This window comes from Patiria miniata, unplaced genomic scaffold (genome assembly GCF_015706575.1).
Source record: "Patiria miniata isolate m_02_andy unplaced genomic scaffold, ASM1570657v1 HiC_scaffold_5, whole genome shotgun sequence".
Taxonomy (NCBI): domain Eukaryota; kingdom Metazoa; phylum Echinodermata; class Asteroidea; order Valvatida; family Asterinidae; genus Patiria; species Patiria miniata.
The window spans coordinates 20897971-20916853 of record NW_024037072.1 but is presented as its reverse complement, the minus strand read 5'-3'; the positions used below and the strand labels follow the sequence as shown (position 1 = coordinate 20916853).

At 41.2% G+C, this 18883-nt stretch overlaps 1 protein-coding gene across 1 annotated transcript in view; it reads right to left on the bottom strand.

The window, feature by feature from the left end:
* Positions 1–18883, bottom strand: part of LOC119740556 (serine-aspartate repeat-containing protein I-like) — a 40937-nt gene that overhangs the window by 6178 nt on the left and 15876 nt on the right. Inside the window, 8 exon segments of the mRNA XM_038215901.1 lie at positions 35–328; positions 1432–1509; positions 3955–4044; positions 5667–5759; positions 5973–5989; positions 5992–6064; positions 7476–7763; positions 10456–10617. Of these exon segments, the coding sequence (XP_038071829.1) occupies positions 35–328; positions 1432–1509; positions 3955–4044; positions 5667–5759; positions 5973–5989; positions 5992–6064; positions 7476–7763; positions 10456–10617 (1095 nt within the window).

The following is an 18883-nucleotide window of genomic DNA, read 5'->3' as shown; positions in this document are numbered from 1 at the left end:
TTTCCTTTGGGTGTTGGTTCTAGGATGTCAGTACCTGTTCCTCTGCTGGGGCATCATCAGCAGCAGCAGCTGCCGCGGTGTCATCGGCGGGGGCCGGCTCAGCCTCCTCACCCTTGGCCTCTTTCTCTGGAGCTGCTGCCTCCTCCTCAACCTCCTTGGTCTGCTCCTTGGTCTCAGCCTCATCAGCTGCTGGCGCCGCCTCCTCTGAGGTCTTGGTTTCCGTCTCGGCAGGCTCTGGTGTCGGGGCCGACTCCACCTCTGGGGCAGTCTCAGCTTTCACCTCGGGCTCGGCTGGCGCTGCTGGCTCCTCCTCCTTAGCCTCCTCTTTCTGTTTAGTCGGAGAAGAGACGGGAGAAAATCTCAGTGAAATGTTACTGTAAACTTGTTTTATACCATCTCCCCTCGGCTGCAGTAAGGGAACACAACTTGATGGTGTGATGCACAAGTTGAACTGCTCAGCTAAAACATCTACAGAAATAAGAAAGTGACGGGTTGATTTAAATCTTTCACATTACAAAAACTCCAGCAACATACACCAGGAGTATTAAAACACAGTCTGAATGTTGTGACAACATTTTAATCGAAGTTTCTTGCTCTAATTATGTAAGTGATTGTGCACCTTTACATTTATGGAATGCAGAATTGCGCTTTGTGTTTTAAAAAACAAGAAATTGCATCTCCCGATTTCATTAATTTCCAACGCCATGCACTGGTCAGATGAGTCATAGCATTCGTTTTAACATCCGTCAATCTGCATGATCAGCTACATCATATTTCAAAACCATCTGTCAGCTGCTATGATCAGAACATGGAGTTATGACTCATGAATGTGATATCTGGACGTTACAGCAGCAATGAAGGTGTAGGATTTCAACTCACTGTAAAGCCAAGCAATGCATGTTGAGAACCAAACACTCATGCTCATGTGCATTAACTGTTGAGGGGGTACTTGTAAACGGAGTCCATGTTGTCAGATAGATTGGGTGAATTTATTTGACTTAAACCTGAGCTCCCTCTCTGGCTGGCAATTTCAACAAGGCCAGTCCAGAAGTCAAAATAAAGCAAGCGACTGTTTGCAACAGTTGAGTGCTCCCTGCCTTGATAAAGCAGGATTGACTGGCTAGCTTTGACTGCAGGAGATTGGTAAGCTAGCTGTGCCTACCAGTCACGTGCTTTTGTCTGTTGATGGAATTTAACTAGTCACAGTGCCTACAAGAAATATGATCTGACTGTTGGTGACTAGCCTGTGTAAAAGGAATGGCAGGGAACAGGATGGAACGTTTGACTGTCTATGACTGATCAAACAAAAAGGAAGGTTAATCAAGTGAATTACATCCTGAATTGTCTTTCCCGAGTCGGAATCTTAAAAATGGTTAAAACTGAAAACCAACAAAAACAAAAAATATAACGGAAAAGAAAGTAAAAGAATACTTTTTCTTCGGCTAGTTCTGGTTCAGTGACTGGTTCTTCTGAAGCAGGCTGAGGCACTTCCTCTGGTTTCTCCTCCGACTGAAAAATCAAAATGTTACACAGAGCAGCACTGTCAAGCACAAATCAATACAAGCAAAACAAATCACCATTAAGCAAAGCATGCGGGATGCATGGTTGGTTAATGTGCTCATTAGTACAGCTACATACGACACTGTAATGACAATTCCTTATGATGTGCTCTTGGCTAAACTGAGATTATTTCACCTTTGTTCCAATCATCAATGTTACAAGTGTCAGTATCTTGTGGAGCGCTGTGGTCCAGTGATTACATTATTCGACTTGTGTGCCATGGTACATGGGTTCGAGCCCTGACAGGGAACATGCTACTATTACTACATGTAGTTGATGCTACTAGAGTCGTACTCTAGACGTGACTACCGGTAATTGTTTTATCTAATGCTTGAGATTCGTCTCGGCCATACAGCCCAATCCTCGGCAGCACGAACAGCCTGATCATACTTGAGGCCGATGGAATTAAGGTTGTCTATGATCTGTGAGAGGTAGGTACGATGCAGGCTTCCTCCCTGTCGGAACATGGAGCTTGTGTTCTTGGGCAAGACACTTTATACTACAATTGCCTCTCTCCACCAAGGAGTATAAATGGGTACCTGTGAAGGTAGAGACCAGAATGCGCTGATCTCCAACTGCTGCAAAATTGGTCTCATGGCCTGATGAACAGTGGTAATAATTGTGAAGTGCTTTGAGACCTTTGGTATAAAGCGCTATATAAGCACCACGTCATTATTATCATGAAGTTTGGTATCACCAAAACATTGATGAAATCAAAACTGAACTAGGGTTGCCTAGTTTGGCTTCCAGTCTTTCCTTATACTGAAGCCGCATACCAACAATCATTGCCAACTCAATCATCAACTGGACGGGTGCTGTGCATGTTTTACAAACCCAGTTATTGACAGCAAGACAGGGAAGGAAATATAAACGGTCCCCCCTCAATCAGGACCCAACCTGCCCAGCAGCTGGAATGCGACTGATGTTACTAATTAGACCATGAGACAAATGACGCTTTCTTTGCTGCCTTCATCTCTGGCAAAGAGCATTTCACAAGCTACACTATGAGTAACAGCCTGTCTATACCCATCTGTATGGGTGTGTATGTCTGTCTAGTTCATACACGCACTCTGGAATTTGTATCCTTGTCATTTCTGTGTTCTCGTGTACTAAAGTTTTCGAGTTTCAAAAGTGTACTTTCAAAATGCTCCTATTTTAACCAGAATTAATTTCCTGGGATGAAATTTGGACTCAATATCCGTTACATAAAATACTTCAATTTGCGACACATCAACACACCTTGGAAATTCCCAGTTTTTGAGTAAAATCCATATATATCTACATGTATTTCGTGATAACCTTGTCAAGACATATTCCTCCTATAGAAATTGCTCTGTGGAGACGTATACTATCTTTCGTTCCCTATTGTGCACATGTCTCCACAGGGTACCGTGTACCAGATCACGACCTCTGCACTGTTTCCAACAATCCACACAGCCTATATACATAGGCATGCAACTTTTCCTCGGATCGGCTGATTTCCTCGTTTTTCACTTCTCATGAATGCCATTACAAATTGAAAAACACTGAACAAGGTCTTGTACGGTTTGGAATTTCCTCGTTTGTTTTTCTAAATTCACAGTTGCATGCGTGTATACATGCTTTATTGTGATCATCAGCTACATGTTTCTCCATGCATGTACACATAAACGCATTTCGTTTTCTCAGGTATGTGCTTTTTGGCATATGCAAGTTTCTTACATTGGCAAATTGGTGTATATTTGGTCCCTACTGAATAAAAACCTGTACATAATATTGTTCAGCTAGAAAACTTACACTTATGTTAGTATAGTGAGGGGGAAAATCATGTCTGTTTGCTTATTAGGGCTATTATATCATGGTCATATAGTACAGAAAAACTGCCTTCAAAAGACACAAGAGTGACAGACACAATCTAACAGCGAAACCTTGAAACATCGATTGGTTTCATTTGTCAAGATGCATTATTTTGAAATGTTAATGCATTCCACTTACATCATAGAAGAATTTCATGCATGCTTGCATGCAAAAACACCCATAAAAACAAGCAGGCAAGCCTGGAACGACAGATGTGGATCCCTTTCACACTTTTTTCCCAAGTATGGCTAGTACCTTGTAACCTATACATACAAATATCCTAAGATCTTACGTGCACCAGTACAGCCCCAAAGAACTCGGCACGCAAATAAAGTTGGCGAAAATGTAAGTGCAATATTGCGCATGCGTGTTCAAAGAAGCGAATTGTCCCTCTCGGAGAAGCTAGCATGCCGGAGAAGTGAGACCGTGACACCGGGATCAAAATGATGTCGGTGTGAACATGCAACCCCATTAATCATCAGTGTCAAACCCTGTGATTTTTTTCTCAAGTGTGAAAGCAGTGCATTGGTTAGAAGTAGGGTGGTGTTAAATATGTACTTGTGTGGTCGCAGCTGCCTCCCCTTTGCTCTCTGCAGACTCTTCTGGTGCTGCCTCCTGGGTCTCAGTGATAGTCAAGGGTTCCTCAGCCTGCGTGCAAACATGAGCAACAAGCAGAAATTCCAAAACAGTGCAAATAAATAGAAGCAGCAAGCAAACTATAGAATATTTAACAGACTCATCAACATGTAGACTTGTCTTGGTTTGTTGTTCTACAGTGAGGTCAGAGAATGACTATGGTTGAAAATCTAGTACCATTGCCTTGATCTTTACTACATGGGGAGCATGTAAAAATCCATGGCTCTATTTCCTTGTCAGTTTTGGTTAAGTGCAGTACTAGTAAAACTCGAGGCTGTAGAAAAAAATTGTCATTCATGCACTGACCAACAAAGCCACAATCTCTGGAGCCAGTTCCAAAAACAGCCAAGTTATATGGCCAGCCAAAACAAATTGGCATCAGCCCAACAAAGCCGCTATTAGACAGTCAACATACATGTAGCAGGGAACAGAAAGCCTCAGCCAGTGTGCTGTCAATGAGCTACAATTTATCTTCCTGGTCAAATAACAGTTCAGACACTTGGCAGTAAAGCCAATCAGGAAGCAGACAGTGAACAAGCTGCAAAATTGCCAACCAGCTGGATCTTCAAAAATGCCAGACAGCAAAGCATCCAAAGGTCTTCATATGCACATACACTGATACACACAGTCGTGTTTTACTATACTCTCGAGGACAATGCTTTGTGTTTCCCTTTGTCCCTGTAATATAACACTCTCCCATAGACTAAGCACACAAACTCACGATTGAGGACCGTTTTTAACAAAAGATGAACTCTCGAGGACAACAAAGAATCTGTTGTTCTCCCATTGTCCGTGGGGTGTATATAGTTCACGTACACACATTCTTGTTCCGCAGTTGTGTGGACTACATAGAGTTGTCCCATGGTACTACAGGGACCGAAGACGCTGTGGGGACAGTAGAAAGTCCCCAAAACTAGGTCCTAATTTGCCTAACAATAAAAAACTTCCCCATAACACGGTGAAAGCCCACCAACTCTAGTTAACATCCTCCCAGCATCATCACCCTAGAGACAGTTCCTTCTAGATGCACCCCCCCCCCCCCCCCCCCCCCCCCCCCCCCCCCCCCCCCCCCCCACTTACTGCCTCCTGTCATATCTTATCGATCCATACTTGATCCCTCTCCCATCTAATGATACCCCTTCTCTAGAGTAAAGACATCCTCCTGATAGCGGTCAGAGCAGGCTGACCAAAATGTGGAGATAACCCCGTCTGGTCCTTTCAGCACTCTTTGTTGAGAATTGGCCACTTCTCTTGGTGTATCCCGAACGACTTCCAAAAAGTACATTTGAAAATGTGTTCATTGTGATATGAAAGCTGTAAAGCTAGGTTTCACTTTTATTTTTATGTACTTTTCTTATGAATGTAGATAACTTTTGGAGTTCCCTACAAATTGTAAACAAAAATGCACTATCACTCCAGCGAAGTTCCAAAACAGACATGTTCACAGCAGAGTAAACAAAAAGAATTACAATTCCAGGTAAAAAAGAGTACCTCATTGTTTTAGACCAAAGATCAACAACTCTTTACTGAGAATGCCAAAAACAGATAGGAAATAGGAAATTAAGCTTATTTTCAAAGTAAACAAAAGTCAAAACAACTGTGTAACACAAAAATAAACAAAAATGTGCATGTACTTGTGCCTGTTCAGGGGCCACCTCCTCTTTTTTACTGTCTCCTGATTGGACATCTTCTGTTACAGGTTGCACTTCAGTTTCTGCTGGTTTTTCCTTGAGGGAAAATTACATTGTAAGTGCGTTGTGTTAATAGCCAACAAAATGTGCAGGCATGCAAAATGGCCAGGCGTTCCATTAAAAAAAATGCTTCACCATATTTAATTGGGATAAATAATCAATCAAGAACTTGAAAACTAAAACGAATCTTCAAAAACCAAAGCGCAGGTTGGTTATTAAAATTAAAATTTAACAAAAGATGTTGTGTACTTGTGCTGGTTCAGGGCCTCTTGCGGCGTTTGACTTTCTGCTGGTTCTGGGGCCACCACCTCTTGTGCCTCAGCTTCTGCAGGCTTTTCTTCCTGTGGTGCGATCATGCCAAACAAAATACAAACAAAGTGAAGCATGCGGATTTGTAACGAGTAAGATTAGCAAGCAAATACATGTATGTTTTAATGGACAGAGGTGTTGTCTTCAAAATACCGTCCTTTCCACAATTTTTGAGTTTCATGTAGTCACAAGTTACATGTACATTGCACAGGGCCAAAAGTTTCAGGGTGTAGTATCAGATACATGTAGTATCAGACACTATATTGTAACCAAAAATATCCGAAACACTTTTGTTCTGGACATAATGAGTGCGTTCGATTACTTCCCCCAGCTTACTTACGCCTGGCTCCTCGCGTGATGACAGACATGCGCAGTGGGGCTATAAATAAACGAACGGTTTCGGGTAAAGTTTCGTGCAAGAGCTGGAAAGTTGAACTTTGACATGACACTGAGGCTGCATCTGAATCCAACTGTCTAGAGCTAGGTCTAGGTCCACGCCCATTGAAAATACGCGCTGACGCGCTGACAATAGATAGCCGTAGCTCTGGAAGCCCGTTTCGGACACAGCCCGAGGCGCCCGCCGGATGTCACGTTGGCAGCCATGTTTATTGCATGGCCTTATGGGATACTTACCCAACTAACCGGCTCGGTGAGTCGGTCACTTGGACCAGGCTCGAGTAAGCGCAAGAAGTCACGTGAGAGGTAAATCAAAAGCTGTCGCGCTTGCACGAGTAAGCGCGGGGGAAGTATAAATCGAACGCACTCTACGTCTGGAATAACATGAACAATGGCAGTTATATTTCAGACATTTGCTCACCGTTTCATACATTTTATGTAAACTTGTAAAAACCACTTACATGTACCGGTATGTTTCCGATATTCTGTAAACCTCAAAATAACGTAAACGTACGCCTATCCAGAAACTGGCCATGTTAGGTTTCTGACATTTCCGGATGACTGACAGGCCATAGTTTCTTGGTAACATATTGTCTGAAACGTAGGTGGTTTTCACAGGTTTTCATTTCAGACTTTCAAAATGTCAGAAACGTAAGAGGGGATTATATTTCAGATATAAAATGTTTGAAACAGTGACCAACTGTCTGAAATATGATCGCCATTATTCACGTTTCAGAAATTTTGTCCAGGGGAAAAAAACGTTTCAGACATTTCTGGTTCATAGTGAGAAACGTTGTGAACAAACACTACCCAATCATACTAATTCCACAGAAAATAGTCCTCAAAAGTAAGATGTGCAAAGAACTGAAAGTGCTGAATGAAAATAGCACACTAGTGAATTTGAAACAACTCTCTATCACAAACTGGGTCAAGGATGGGTGGGTGGGACTTAGATTCATATATGGGGTAATTTATTATGCAAGTTAATAGGTCAATCTTATTATGCTCAACAAAACTTGTACATGTATTAGTTAAGCTCATTAATACTTGTGTCTGAGCAGGGACCTCCTCTTGTTTACTCTCTACTGGTTCAGGGGCCACCGCTTTACTTTCTGCTGGTTCTGAGGCTGGCTCTTCTTTAGTTTCTGTTGGTTCAGTAGCAGCAGGCTCTTCTTTTCTTTCTGCTGGTTCAGGGGCCACCTCTTTACTGTCTGCCTGTTCATTGGCCACTTCTTTGGTTTCTGCTGGTTCAGGGGCCTCTGCCTCTTTACTTTCCGCCGGTTCAGGGGCCACCTCTGAAGTTACAGTTTCTAATTTGGTTGGCTCTGCCTCAGACTGCAAAATGTGGTTGGGGTTTAAATGAAAATTATACAAAAAGCAACAAACAAAAAAAACATTAGGTAAAGGAAAGTCAACAGAATGTTCTGAAGCAAAATAAATAGCTGTGATAGGGTCTTGAAGAGGTTACAATAGGCATGTGAGAACATGACCAGGATTCAATCAACTCTGCTCTCATGCACAGCCAGGGGAAAGCCAATCGCACATTCTTGACATCTTGTTTTCCGAACCCAACCTCTCTCAATCAGGTATTTCTGGTATGGAATTTCAGACTTTTCCCTGTGTGCATAGTAATTCTCATTATTCAGAAACTTGTTATGTTCTGACACCTTTTCTTTAACTTTCTAGACAAGTGAGTTTTGGTAATTGGAATTGGGTTCGGGTCCACACCATCATCTCTCTTTTTTGGGGGAGGGGCTGAAATTAATTTGGGGGATGTACAAATTAATCACTTTTTGAGGACTTGAATTGGTAATAAGAATTTTGACTAAAATGTCTTATAAGTCAGCCTAATTATATTTACAAAAAAATATGTTTAACATATAGCCCAAAATTTAATCGCCCAAAATTCAAGAATGTGCATGCGTAGTCTGTTTTGGCACAGGGCCACTTCTCTTGTACAACTGGGAACATATGTGACCATGTACAAAAATTCTTTGAATGGAAAATATTTCATGTGCAGTGACTACAGCCATGAATTGTTTATGTTATCTGATCTTTTATATAATGTGTACATGCACATGCATGTAATTAAAGGTAGAGTATATAATTTGCAGCTATTTGGAATTATTGTTGAAAAGCATACTTGGTTTAAAGATAGTAATGGCACTAAACTCCCTGTGAAATTCTTCTTTCTGGCATGCTGTCATTATGAAGAAAACAATAAAAGGTCATTTCCAAAGATGCGTCTAAAGACGTTTTTTTTTTTGTGTGGAAATTTCCACTAGTAGTTCAATTTTTATTCAGCGAAGCCGTGAATGGGCGTGCGCGAGATTTGACATGACGCACACGTGCACGCAGTTGCTATAATTCGTCGGTTCAGTGCGTGACATCACGTAGCTGCAATCGGCTGAATGAGAACGTGTCCCAGACGCTGATTGCGGGTGCAATTCAAAACATGTCTCGGCAGCTTTTGAATTGAAATCGAGATCCTTGAGCACTGTTTTCTCGGAACATACTAGCATTCACTGAGCTAAAATTTCATCAGGTTAGTTGTTAAGCACCTGTCTTTAGATTTTGAGCACTTTTGTTGCTTCAAACGAAAAAAAGGATAAATGACAAATGATATACTCTACCATTTAGCTACAAGATTTCACACATTCCCCAGTCAAAATTGTTTGAAAGTAGTAGGCCCTACATATGCAGCTCCATGGTTTGTGTACTGTAGTTCATCTGACTACTAAAGTGACTGAACAAAATGGATGACATTTCATCCAAATTTCCCAGACAAATTTGATCAACTTTTCAACATTCTTCCCGAACCACATTCCCCTCCCCCCTACCCCTTGCCGATGACGGCTCAAAAACAGACTGGGAATTCTAAACAAAGCGTGTGACATTTAGCACAGACTGGGGGCCAGGGCGATGGGGACTGTACAGTTTCAGCGCAGCACGCCAGCTGATAAATCAAAGACACCAGGCCCCAGCAGGGTACCAAGTATCCGCATTATTCCAACCACTCATTCATCATGTGACATCTTGGTATTCGAATAACATGAATGTTACAGGCAGGCCTTCCAGATGGCCGTGTGAAATCCGTAGATCGCCCCAAATAATTCATTCACAATTCTGAATTCTCTGTTCACAGTTCTGAATTCTCTGTTTACAACATAATGCGGTGAAACTGATCCAACAGTTTCTTTGTCTACTGTAGGTGCAACAAGAATTGTAGGATTCCCTTTTTTGGGGAGGGGGGAGGGAAGGGGGGCGGTTTATAACTACATCATGGAAGGAAGTATCAGGAGAAACATTGCTCTGTGATAGTATCCAGATATAGGCCTATAGGAAAATTTCACCAGCAAATGTCTACTGGTGATTCTACGTCAATTTCAACACTGTCACGGTCACCACATGGTATGTATGTACACTGAGATTATAAACATCTGTGTTGTCATCATTTGATCTTTTCCCAGCAACAGACAATCATTTATGGGAATCACAGTTACATGTACATCTAACATGTAGAGACCTACATGTTCATGCAGACATGTACATGGGCAACATATGATATATTTGTACACTCCGAGGAGAAGTAGGACATATCTATCACTCTCTCCTGTTTTATCAGATGACCATATATGGAGTGCTTGCTTCATGCATAGGTCAACATGTGCAGACCTACTTCAACACCTTGAACAGTGAAGTGCACATATTTGTGGTCCCAATAAATTCACAATTTTTATACGAGAGGTAAATCCTAAAATCTGTCAGACCTGTATGTACAGCAATCACATTACCATCTGGCAACATGGTTTTCTTTCAGTGCAAAACATAAATGGGAAATGATTATTATCATGTGCCAATCCCAATGCCCCCCTCCCCCAAAGAAACCCCCCAAAAACAAATAAATAAACAAACAAACAACACATAGCTAAGGATCTAAAATATGCAGTTAACAATTAATCAAAACAACCCTGTGTATTTTACAATGTTTCTTTCTGTCTAGAGTCTCGACAAGCAAAAACTATACCTTCTGTTCGTCTGTTTGTCTAGACTCTTCCCCAGCTGCTGATGTGGGTTCTCCAGCGGCAGCTTCTTTACTGCTCTCGGTGCTTTCTTTAGTCTCGCCTGGAGTGGAGGCCGGGGCAGGCTCCTCTGACTTGGTCTCGGCAGCAGCAGATGGGCTCTCATTCTAAATGAAAACAGGACAAAACAAGTTGTTTACGTTAATTAGCGCAATGCAGGATGCATGTACCGTAACTTCCCTTACTGCTGATGTACAAACCATGCCATCATTTGTATTTTGCAGTGGCACGGAAAGGACGACCACTCATCAGACAAATTGTTCTTTCGTTAGAAGCGAGCGCACTGCCATTAACAGCTAAACTATGAACACAATTTAATGACACAGAATCACCGGTTAAGGCACTAATCTGGCAAATGACAATTTGGAGCCATTGCTGAGGAGCGACTTGAACCAGGCCTATGTGAAGGTTAGACATGTACCAGCAGCTTATCCAGGTTTTGGTTCAGGGGCTGGGGGGGGGGGGGGGGGGCAGAATGGTTAAAGGCCGCAGTCAAAAAGTGTGGGTGTGTGTGGGGGTGTGTGTGTGTGTTGGGGGGGGGGGAATCGTGCAAGGCCTGGACACAATCTGACAATCGGGGGTGCTGTTCAAAGTGGACGATTTTGAACACAGCTCAATAGGTGGCGCGCTTCACTGACAGCATACTTGCAAATAAGCACACGATTTTGCAAACACGATTTCGATTTTTCCTACAACAACAATTATCGTGGCTTTAATAGAAAAGCAACCCCCCCCCCCCCTTCCTGTGATGTGCTGGCACTTTCGTTTTCTTAAGAAATCATCACGTTATCTATTTTTCAATGGGGAGAAAGAAGCCTGGCAAATCATTTCTGTGGCTATTCAGAGAGCCCTTTGAATCAATTTTATGCAATTATTGCATGACAAACACTCATTACATGTCAGTCTATAATATGAGTAGGCTGAACAACAAAATTTCATAGTTGATCTCAGTGGAATTAAAATCACAATACCATATCGCACAGCGACAAGCACAAGCAGCATGGGCAAAAGACATGTGCCATCCATGATAATCTAGACCCTGCAAATGATGGAATCGTGGATACTAAACCAAACCTCCATTCACTACCATTTTCCTGCATGGTTACAGTTTTACCCAATTGTGGGGCATTTCTGGCAAAACAGGTCGTAGTGGAGAAAAATGCCAAAAACAATTTTCCCCCATATTTTCAGATTTATGGATATTTTATTGATAATCTTTGATATGTCTACTACACATATATTTCAAAGAAATAGTATAAAACTGTGGTATAAAAGTGTTTTTAAGGAAAAACAACTGGTTTTTTTTTTATTTCCAAGACTACAAAACAGTCAGAAGTCAAAGGCCCTTTTTCTCAGTATTTTACCTTTTTTGACGCACAGTCGATATACGAAATTTAAACAGTCATAACATGTCAACGGAATGTCCAATTGAAGTGCAACAAACAGTATTGTAAGGAGAATTTTATTCTCCTTCATATTAATACCCGCAAACCCTCCTGCCCAGTTCTGCCTCATTTTGGCAGAACACCTCACAATATATTATGCTTAATTAAATGCCACTTTTCAGTAATAAACAATTCTGCAATGCATAAAAATACCCTATTTTGGCCCACTTTGGACATGTACGTCACTTACATGTATTTAAGTCACTTTCTCTCAGTGTCAGTGACATTCATCGTATCAATTATTTATTAAAGAATTCTGACACTTAAATTTGTCCAGTTTTTTTTATTGGGATTAACAGATGGGTCCTGGTGTGCACCAACGGGTGTCCATCTGGGATAGTAATGGGACTAGGGAGTAGTGTTACACGGCCAAACTGACCACCTCTGGAGATAGGAATCAGAGTAGATTTGTGTTGCATTCCTTCAATTCAGAAAAGACCGTTTTAAACCATGGGGCTTAAGCATTGAATTTTTTTTTTAAATATGATATTTATCTGTCAAAAAATATCTTAAAGAGCCATTCAAAACTACACGTATCAATGTTAAAAAATTTTGATAATTTTTTTTTTTTTTTTTTCCCCCAAAAATTATTTTTGACCCACCCATTCAACCCAATTTTTGATCTTAAAAAATTTGACTGTTATTCAATACAATCAACAACAAAATTTTAATTGATAATGAATTTCAATTTTCAATTTTTTTTAGCACGCTAGTGTGTATAAAGCCATTGCCTCATGATGGATTCTCTGAACAAAAGTTAGCACGGTGCGTTCCCCATTGAAGGGGGCCTTTGTGATAGAATTGATATTTAGACAATAGCGTGCACAATGGTGTCTCCATTGAAGGGGGCCCCATGACTGTACAGTGATCACGTGCCCGGTTCCGTCTTTAGCTCAATAGGATCACAAATCAACATACTAAATTTTTTAAAATCTTTCTTACAAACTCTGCAGCAGTCAAACACAGCAATTCAAATGGAAAAACCAAATTTGTTACATCTTTCTTACAAACTCTAAAACAACAGTCAAACATAAAAATTCAAATGGAAAAAAAATCAGTTCCCAAATATTATTAACAAGATATTGTCCATCTTCTCTAATATAAGGAGAATATACAGCATTTGCAAACATTAAAAAACAAAACTACCAAATTATCACGAAATACCTTACCGGACTTTCAGTGAATGACAGTCTAAAGCATCTTGTAAAATCATGGCACCTGGTGTGCTGACAAGTTCAAGAAAAGTGGTATTTTTGTATCAATTTCCAACGCTGGTCGGCTGACCAGCGTTGGGGGAAAAAAACTGGCTTTTTCAAATACTGCTCCCAATTTATCATATTTAGTTAGTACCTATGAATGGGTATAAGCCAGCTAGACTGATTCCCTGACATTACAATTCTCGGCATCTATAATTGCCCGTTTCATCTGAAGTGGGGTCAGGGAACCAGACTACAAAAAAGATTGTTTTTTTTTCTGGTTTTTTTTTCAACATCTACGAACCCAATACCTCAAAGTAGTCAGTGTAACAAGATTTGCTATAACATATTAACCCCCCAAATCCATCCATTTCTGAAAATTACAGCAAAAGCAAATCAGTGTTGTATATTCCAAGGGTGATAAAGCTGCAGCTACAAGCTATACTGGTTTTCCCCTTGATCTCATGCATCCTTCTATCTCTTCCTCTACTAGTTGATTACTTGAGACACTCTAACTAGCCCCTCACCCACCCCCCTCCCCACCCCCCTTCCCTCAGGCTATGCTGACCCCAAAGTGTCACTTCTACAAACTCAACTATTTTTAACGACTGTGCACATACATCACAAATGCAACTTTCAGTCTTCCAAATAATGACATCTGCATCTATAATTTAGTTCATTTGCCATTACTGAATCTTCCCAGGAATTTGAGCGCCTTCCGGCTCCTGTTTTGATTCCTTGTCATTATCCTAAAGGTTAAACTCGTAATCAATCTACCCTCTCATTTACCTTTCGCATTTTTGCCAGACGTGAATACTGATCAACACGAAGCCAACATGATGAATCAGCATGCCTGCCTCATTAATGTTTAATGCCAGACACTGCCATGCTCAGACAGTCTTGTTCCGTAGTTGTGGGGACATACACTCTTCTGTACGAGCTATTTGTGGGGACCGAAAATGCTGTGGGGACAGCAGAACATCCCCATAACTTGGTTCTAATTTGCCTAAGGCTAACAATAAAAAAAAAATTCCTCATAATGCGGTGTAGGCCAGGGCACAGGGTTATATACCTTAATCTATGATGATGGTTGCACAAAGGTGTTGTATTAACCCGAACCCCATACAGAGGCAGATCCAGGAATTTTTGGCGGGGGGGGGGGGGGGGAGTGTTCAAATCCGACAATCATGAACACTATATTACAGAATAGTGTACAAATTACCTCTGTACCCCAGCTGGCTCAGTCCGAATGTTGTGCACAAGCGGACAGTATTACCGACAAGCTCGGTGGTGGAGTGGTAAAGACGTCTGCGCTAGTATAAAGCAGGAGGTTGTGGGTTCGAGTCCTACCCAAGTAAGCATGTGATTTTTTCTCGCAAGCCCTGAGTTTTTATGAAATATGTCGGTGAAGGGCTAAACCCAGTATAAAATTTACATGTCGACGTAAATTCTATCTTCCACAAAAAAGTGGGAGCACCTATCACAAAATATAAACCGTCAGAATCATTTGGAACAACTCAAGAGCATCTTGACTTTAGACATCACTCTCGTCAATGATCAAGGTAAAAACGTAAAGTGGTCTGTCTGAAACCAAGAGCTATTGAGGTTGACAATTTCAAAGTAGTAGTCGTAAAGTCTGTCACAAGCCAATGTGGCCCATCAGGCCGGTGTTTACAGTATCTCTGGTTTCAGTAGCATGAAACACCGAGAATATTTCTACTCCCCCTGGATGGGATGCTAGTCCATCGCAGTTTACTCCCCAGCTATACTCCTGGGTGGAGAGAGGCAAGTGGGGGTGAAGTGGCTTGCCCAAGGATACAACATATGACCAGCAGCTGGATTCGAACCCCTGACCCTCTGATCACGAGTCACGAACCCCAACCACTGGACCACACTCCCCATATTTTGACAATTTCTAAAGCTAGCTGAATTTACATGAAATTCCTATACCTGGAGCATCCAATCTTTCTGCTGATCTTAATTTGAACCAATGTGCCACTATAGACATTTGCTTTATAGAAGACTCTGAATCAATCCACAGGATGCAAGTGCACTGCATACAGAATTTTCTGTGTACACAACACAACTTTTTGAAAACTTTTTTCCTTATGACGAGAATTTTTGTGACATTCCCCATTTGTAGTTGTTTCTACACCCGTCTTATACATTTGTTACAGGAAACACAACCAGTAATCCGTACTAATTGACAGAAGTTTCCAAAACTCGCTAAAACAAATGGGTAATTGAGTATCTTTCTTAGAATTTCAGATGTAAGTGTTTTTCAGTTTCTACAACCTGCTACATTATCATAATGATTTTTCAAGTGGAATGCCAGTACTTCAAAATATGCAACACTAGAAAATATTCGGAGGACAGTTAACACACAAACTATATAAAATACAATACCTAGTAATATCTACACAAGTATGGTGACACAAAATGTAAAAACTCCAAAATGTTGTTCCTTAATTAAGCATAGTTTAAGTTGGCTTGTCCAAAACCAGATAACATTCAAAAGAAAAGAACCCTGCATGCCCGCAAGTCTGCTTTGGTCACAAGTCACATATATCTCCCACCAACTTACGTGGCTCTGATCTTTCTCTTTGAGTTTTCCCTCCAGTATCTCCACCCGTCGATTCAAGGTGGCTATTGCGGCCCAAACGGCATTCAGAGTATCCTGTACTTGCGCTTCTGTTGGCATGGTGACGAGACAATGACATATATATCCCTCCTCTGGAAATGATGAGCCAACGTAATCAGAGATGAAGCAAGCTTAGAGATGCAACAGCCTACCAAAAAAAGTTGTGTCCTTGGCTCAGCGAGTCTTCGGAAAGACGAACAGTTGCTCAACTACCCAGATCAGGCAGACGCCAACTGGAGTGTTTGGCAATATTTTGGATAATGTATCACAGCCGAGCCCTAGATTTCAGACCACCGCTACAACAGTGTTCGGATCACAACAGGGGGGCTAGTCACATGACACTGACTTCAACCACGGCATTGTGCAGATATGATCGAATCAAGATACACATCTACGTGAACCGCTCCGAGTTCAGGGGTGGTCGTTTAGTTGGTATCTCAAGTTCTTCTGAAAACTTGTTAAGGAATACTTGTGGTATCAGCTGGGCACGACCGATAACATGATCAGATCTTTTTTTACCCCTTTGTGTTTACGAATTTATATCTGTCAGATTGTCTTTGGTTTACAGATGGCCGTCTTGTAGATATTTTCTCTGCCTCTCATCCTTAGCGCAGTTGCTCAGGGTGATGGAGGGGGGGGGGAGGAGATGGAACAGCAAGTTTCACATTCCGATGAGCTGAATCAAAGTCAGATGACGTGCGGTTGTATTGGATGGGTGCCAGGCACTAAAGATGTAGGTTGCTGTGAAGCTGATAGGTGTGCCATTTGGTCCAGTGAGATCAAGTAAACATCTCTTCATTGTAAATAAATCATTAAAAAAAACCTGTTCCTATTATGAAATCATAAAATGATCTGTATATCTCATTTTCTCCACACAAAAACTATACTTAAAACATACATCTGTCAGCTTATTTCACCAAAAGTCATTTTTATATGCATCAGTAAAGTGCAAGCCATAAATAACAACAATGTGCCTGGGCCCTTCCAAAACCCAAAGGCCCTTTTTGCTAGGAACCATCCTCAATTCTCCAAAATATTCCAAATTTTTGCACAAATGAAGGATACCTAGCGCCTCAATCCTTCAAAATCGTCAGACAGTCCTGCCTCTCAAAATGCATTCATCCTTGATCCTCCAAAATCCTCCTCTTCTTCAAACACTGTTCATCCTCAATCCTTCAAAATCGTCAGACAGTCCTGCCTCTCAAAATGCATTCATCCTCAATCCTCCAAAATCCTCCTCTTCTTCAAACACCATTCATCCTCACATGCTTCTACACCATTTATCCTCAATCCTCCAAAATCCTCCAAAACCACCAGGAGGATTGAGGGTTAGGGTTCAATATCATTAAATATGGTATACTGTACATGTAGAAATTAATTCCTTATCCTCTTGTAAATGTCCCGCTTTTCAAGTCTCTGACTAAATATCCTCCACTCATTTGAACATTTCTCTCTTCGTTTTGGCCCCTGCGCCACACTTTTGAGTGCAGTCAGCAACAAAAAAATGTTACTCCAAGTATGGAAATTTCTACGGGTACGTCTTCTTCCTTAACCCTTACCCTACTAGACCCTCCAACGCATGCCAATTGTGCCTCAAGAAAATCTCCTATGTTTTTTGCATGGCCCTCCAATATCTGCCATGTCATTTCAAGGGTAACTGGACAGGCACTCCAATACATGCCACAGAGAACAATGAGAGTCCTCTGATAACAAAGTGAGTGCCCCCAGCTGGTCAGTATCAGGCACCCTCCAGGGCCTCCAACTCCTGCCAATTGGAGCCTTCACTGCTACATCAAAGTATCCTCCAATAAACTGCAGCTGGAGGGCATTGGCATAACCAACTGACATGCAGTAAACTACCCTCAGAGAGTAAGGGATAAGTTAAATAAATTCTCAAACCTTATGACAGTGCCAAGATTTAGAAGTCCATAGAACACGTAACATGCCGATACATTAACCAACAACTTGCTGATTTCTTCTATGCATCAAAAAGCTATTCTGGATATGACATGGATGAGATTGGGAGAAAATGCAAAAATCCAGCATTTGAGGGTTGCCAAGGGCCCAATGCAACTCAGGGTCTAAGATATGCTTGTGTTTGCCTGAAGCCATCCCTTAAAATACCCATTTCGTTTGTTCTGCAGGTATTTTTATAGGTAAAATACCTTTAAGTTAAATTTCAGGAATTCTAGATTTCAAAAGGGATTCTTCACAAATCCTGAAATCAGGGAAAATCCTGACATCACCCCTAATCTGAATAGTATTCATGATGAAAAGTAACAAAATAACTGGGTTAAAATTATGGTTAACTAGCCAATGAAAGCACATTATTCTTGTTTGTCGGTCACGTGATTTTGAAAAATGGGGACAAACGCGCAAAAAAATATCTTAAAATCATGTGCACAGAGCACGTGATTTCATTGGCTAGTTAATCTTTTTTTAGCTCAGCATATAGCTCAGGTTGACCGCACACGGTGAGTTTTTTGCCTCATGAGGCGAAAGAAATCAAACAGGGGAGATAGTTGCCTCACAGCCTCACGAGGCAGAAAACTCAGCAAAAATTCACCGCATACGGGGATATTTGGTGAGCTATGTCTCGTGTGCGGCGGGCTTGGGTTCCAGAAAATATCAAAATGAAATCTGGTTTTTTTTCATGAGGCAGTAACTTGGAAGTATATCAATGGACAAGACTGTGCATATTTTAACTGGGATCAGAGGTCTCTCTGAACAAACAGTATACTTGGCTAGAATTAAGATTTATGGCCAAACCTTTTCAGTAAACACCACGCCTATTATTAAACAAGCCATACCCTGTAGAGCCATGCAGACACAACAAAATTCTTAACTTGATTCATAATGTCTGACTAGGAAGAGAACTATTTTATCTTGTGAAAGGCAGAGAACCCGATTTACACTGCATGCCCAAATTATTTGTGTAAATTTACCTTTTTTACAGATGTGCATTATTGAAACAAATCCTTAGAGTAATTAGGCTGCGAAAAATGTTATGAGGAAAAAAAATTATGTGTTGACGGTAACACCCTAAAAATGATCCAGGTATAGGTAGGTAAGAAAGTAACATATTTGTTTT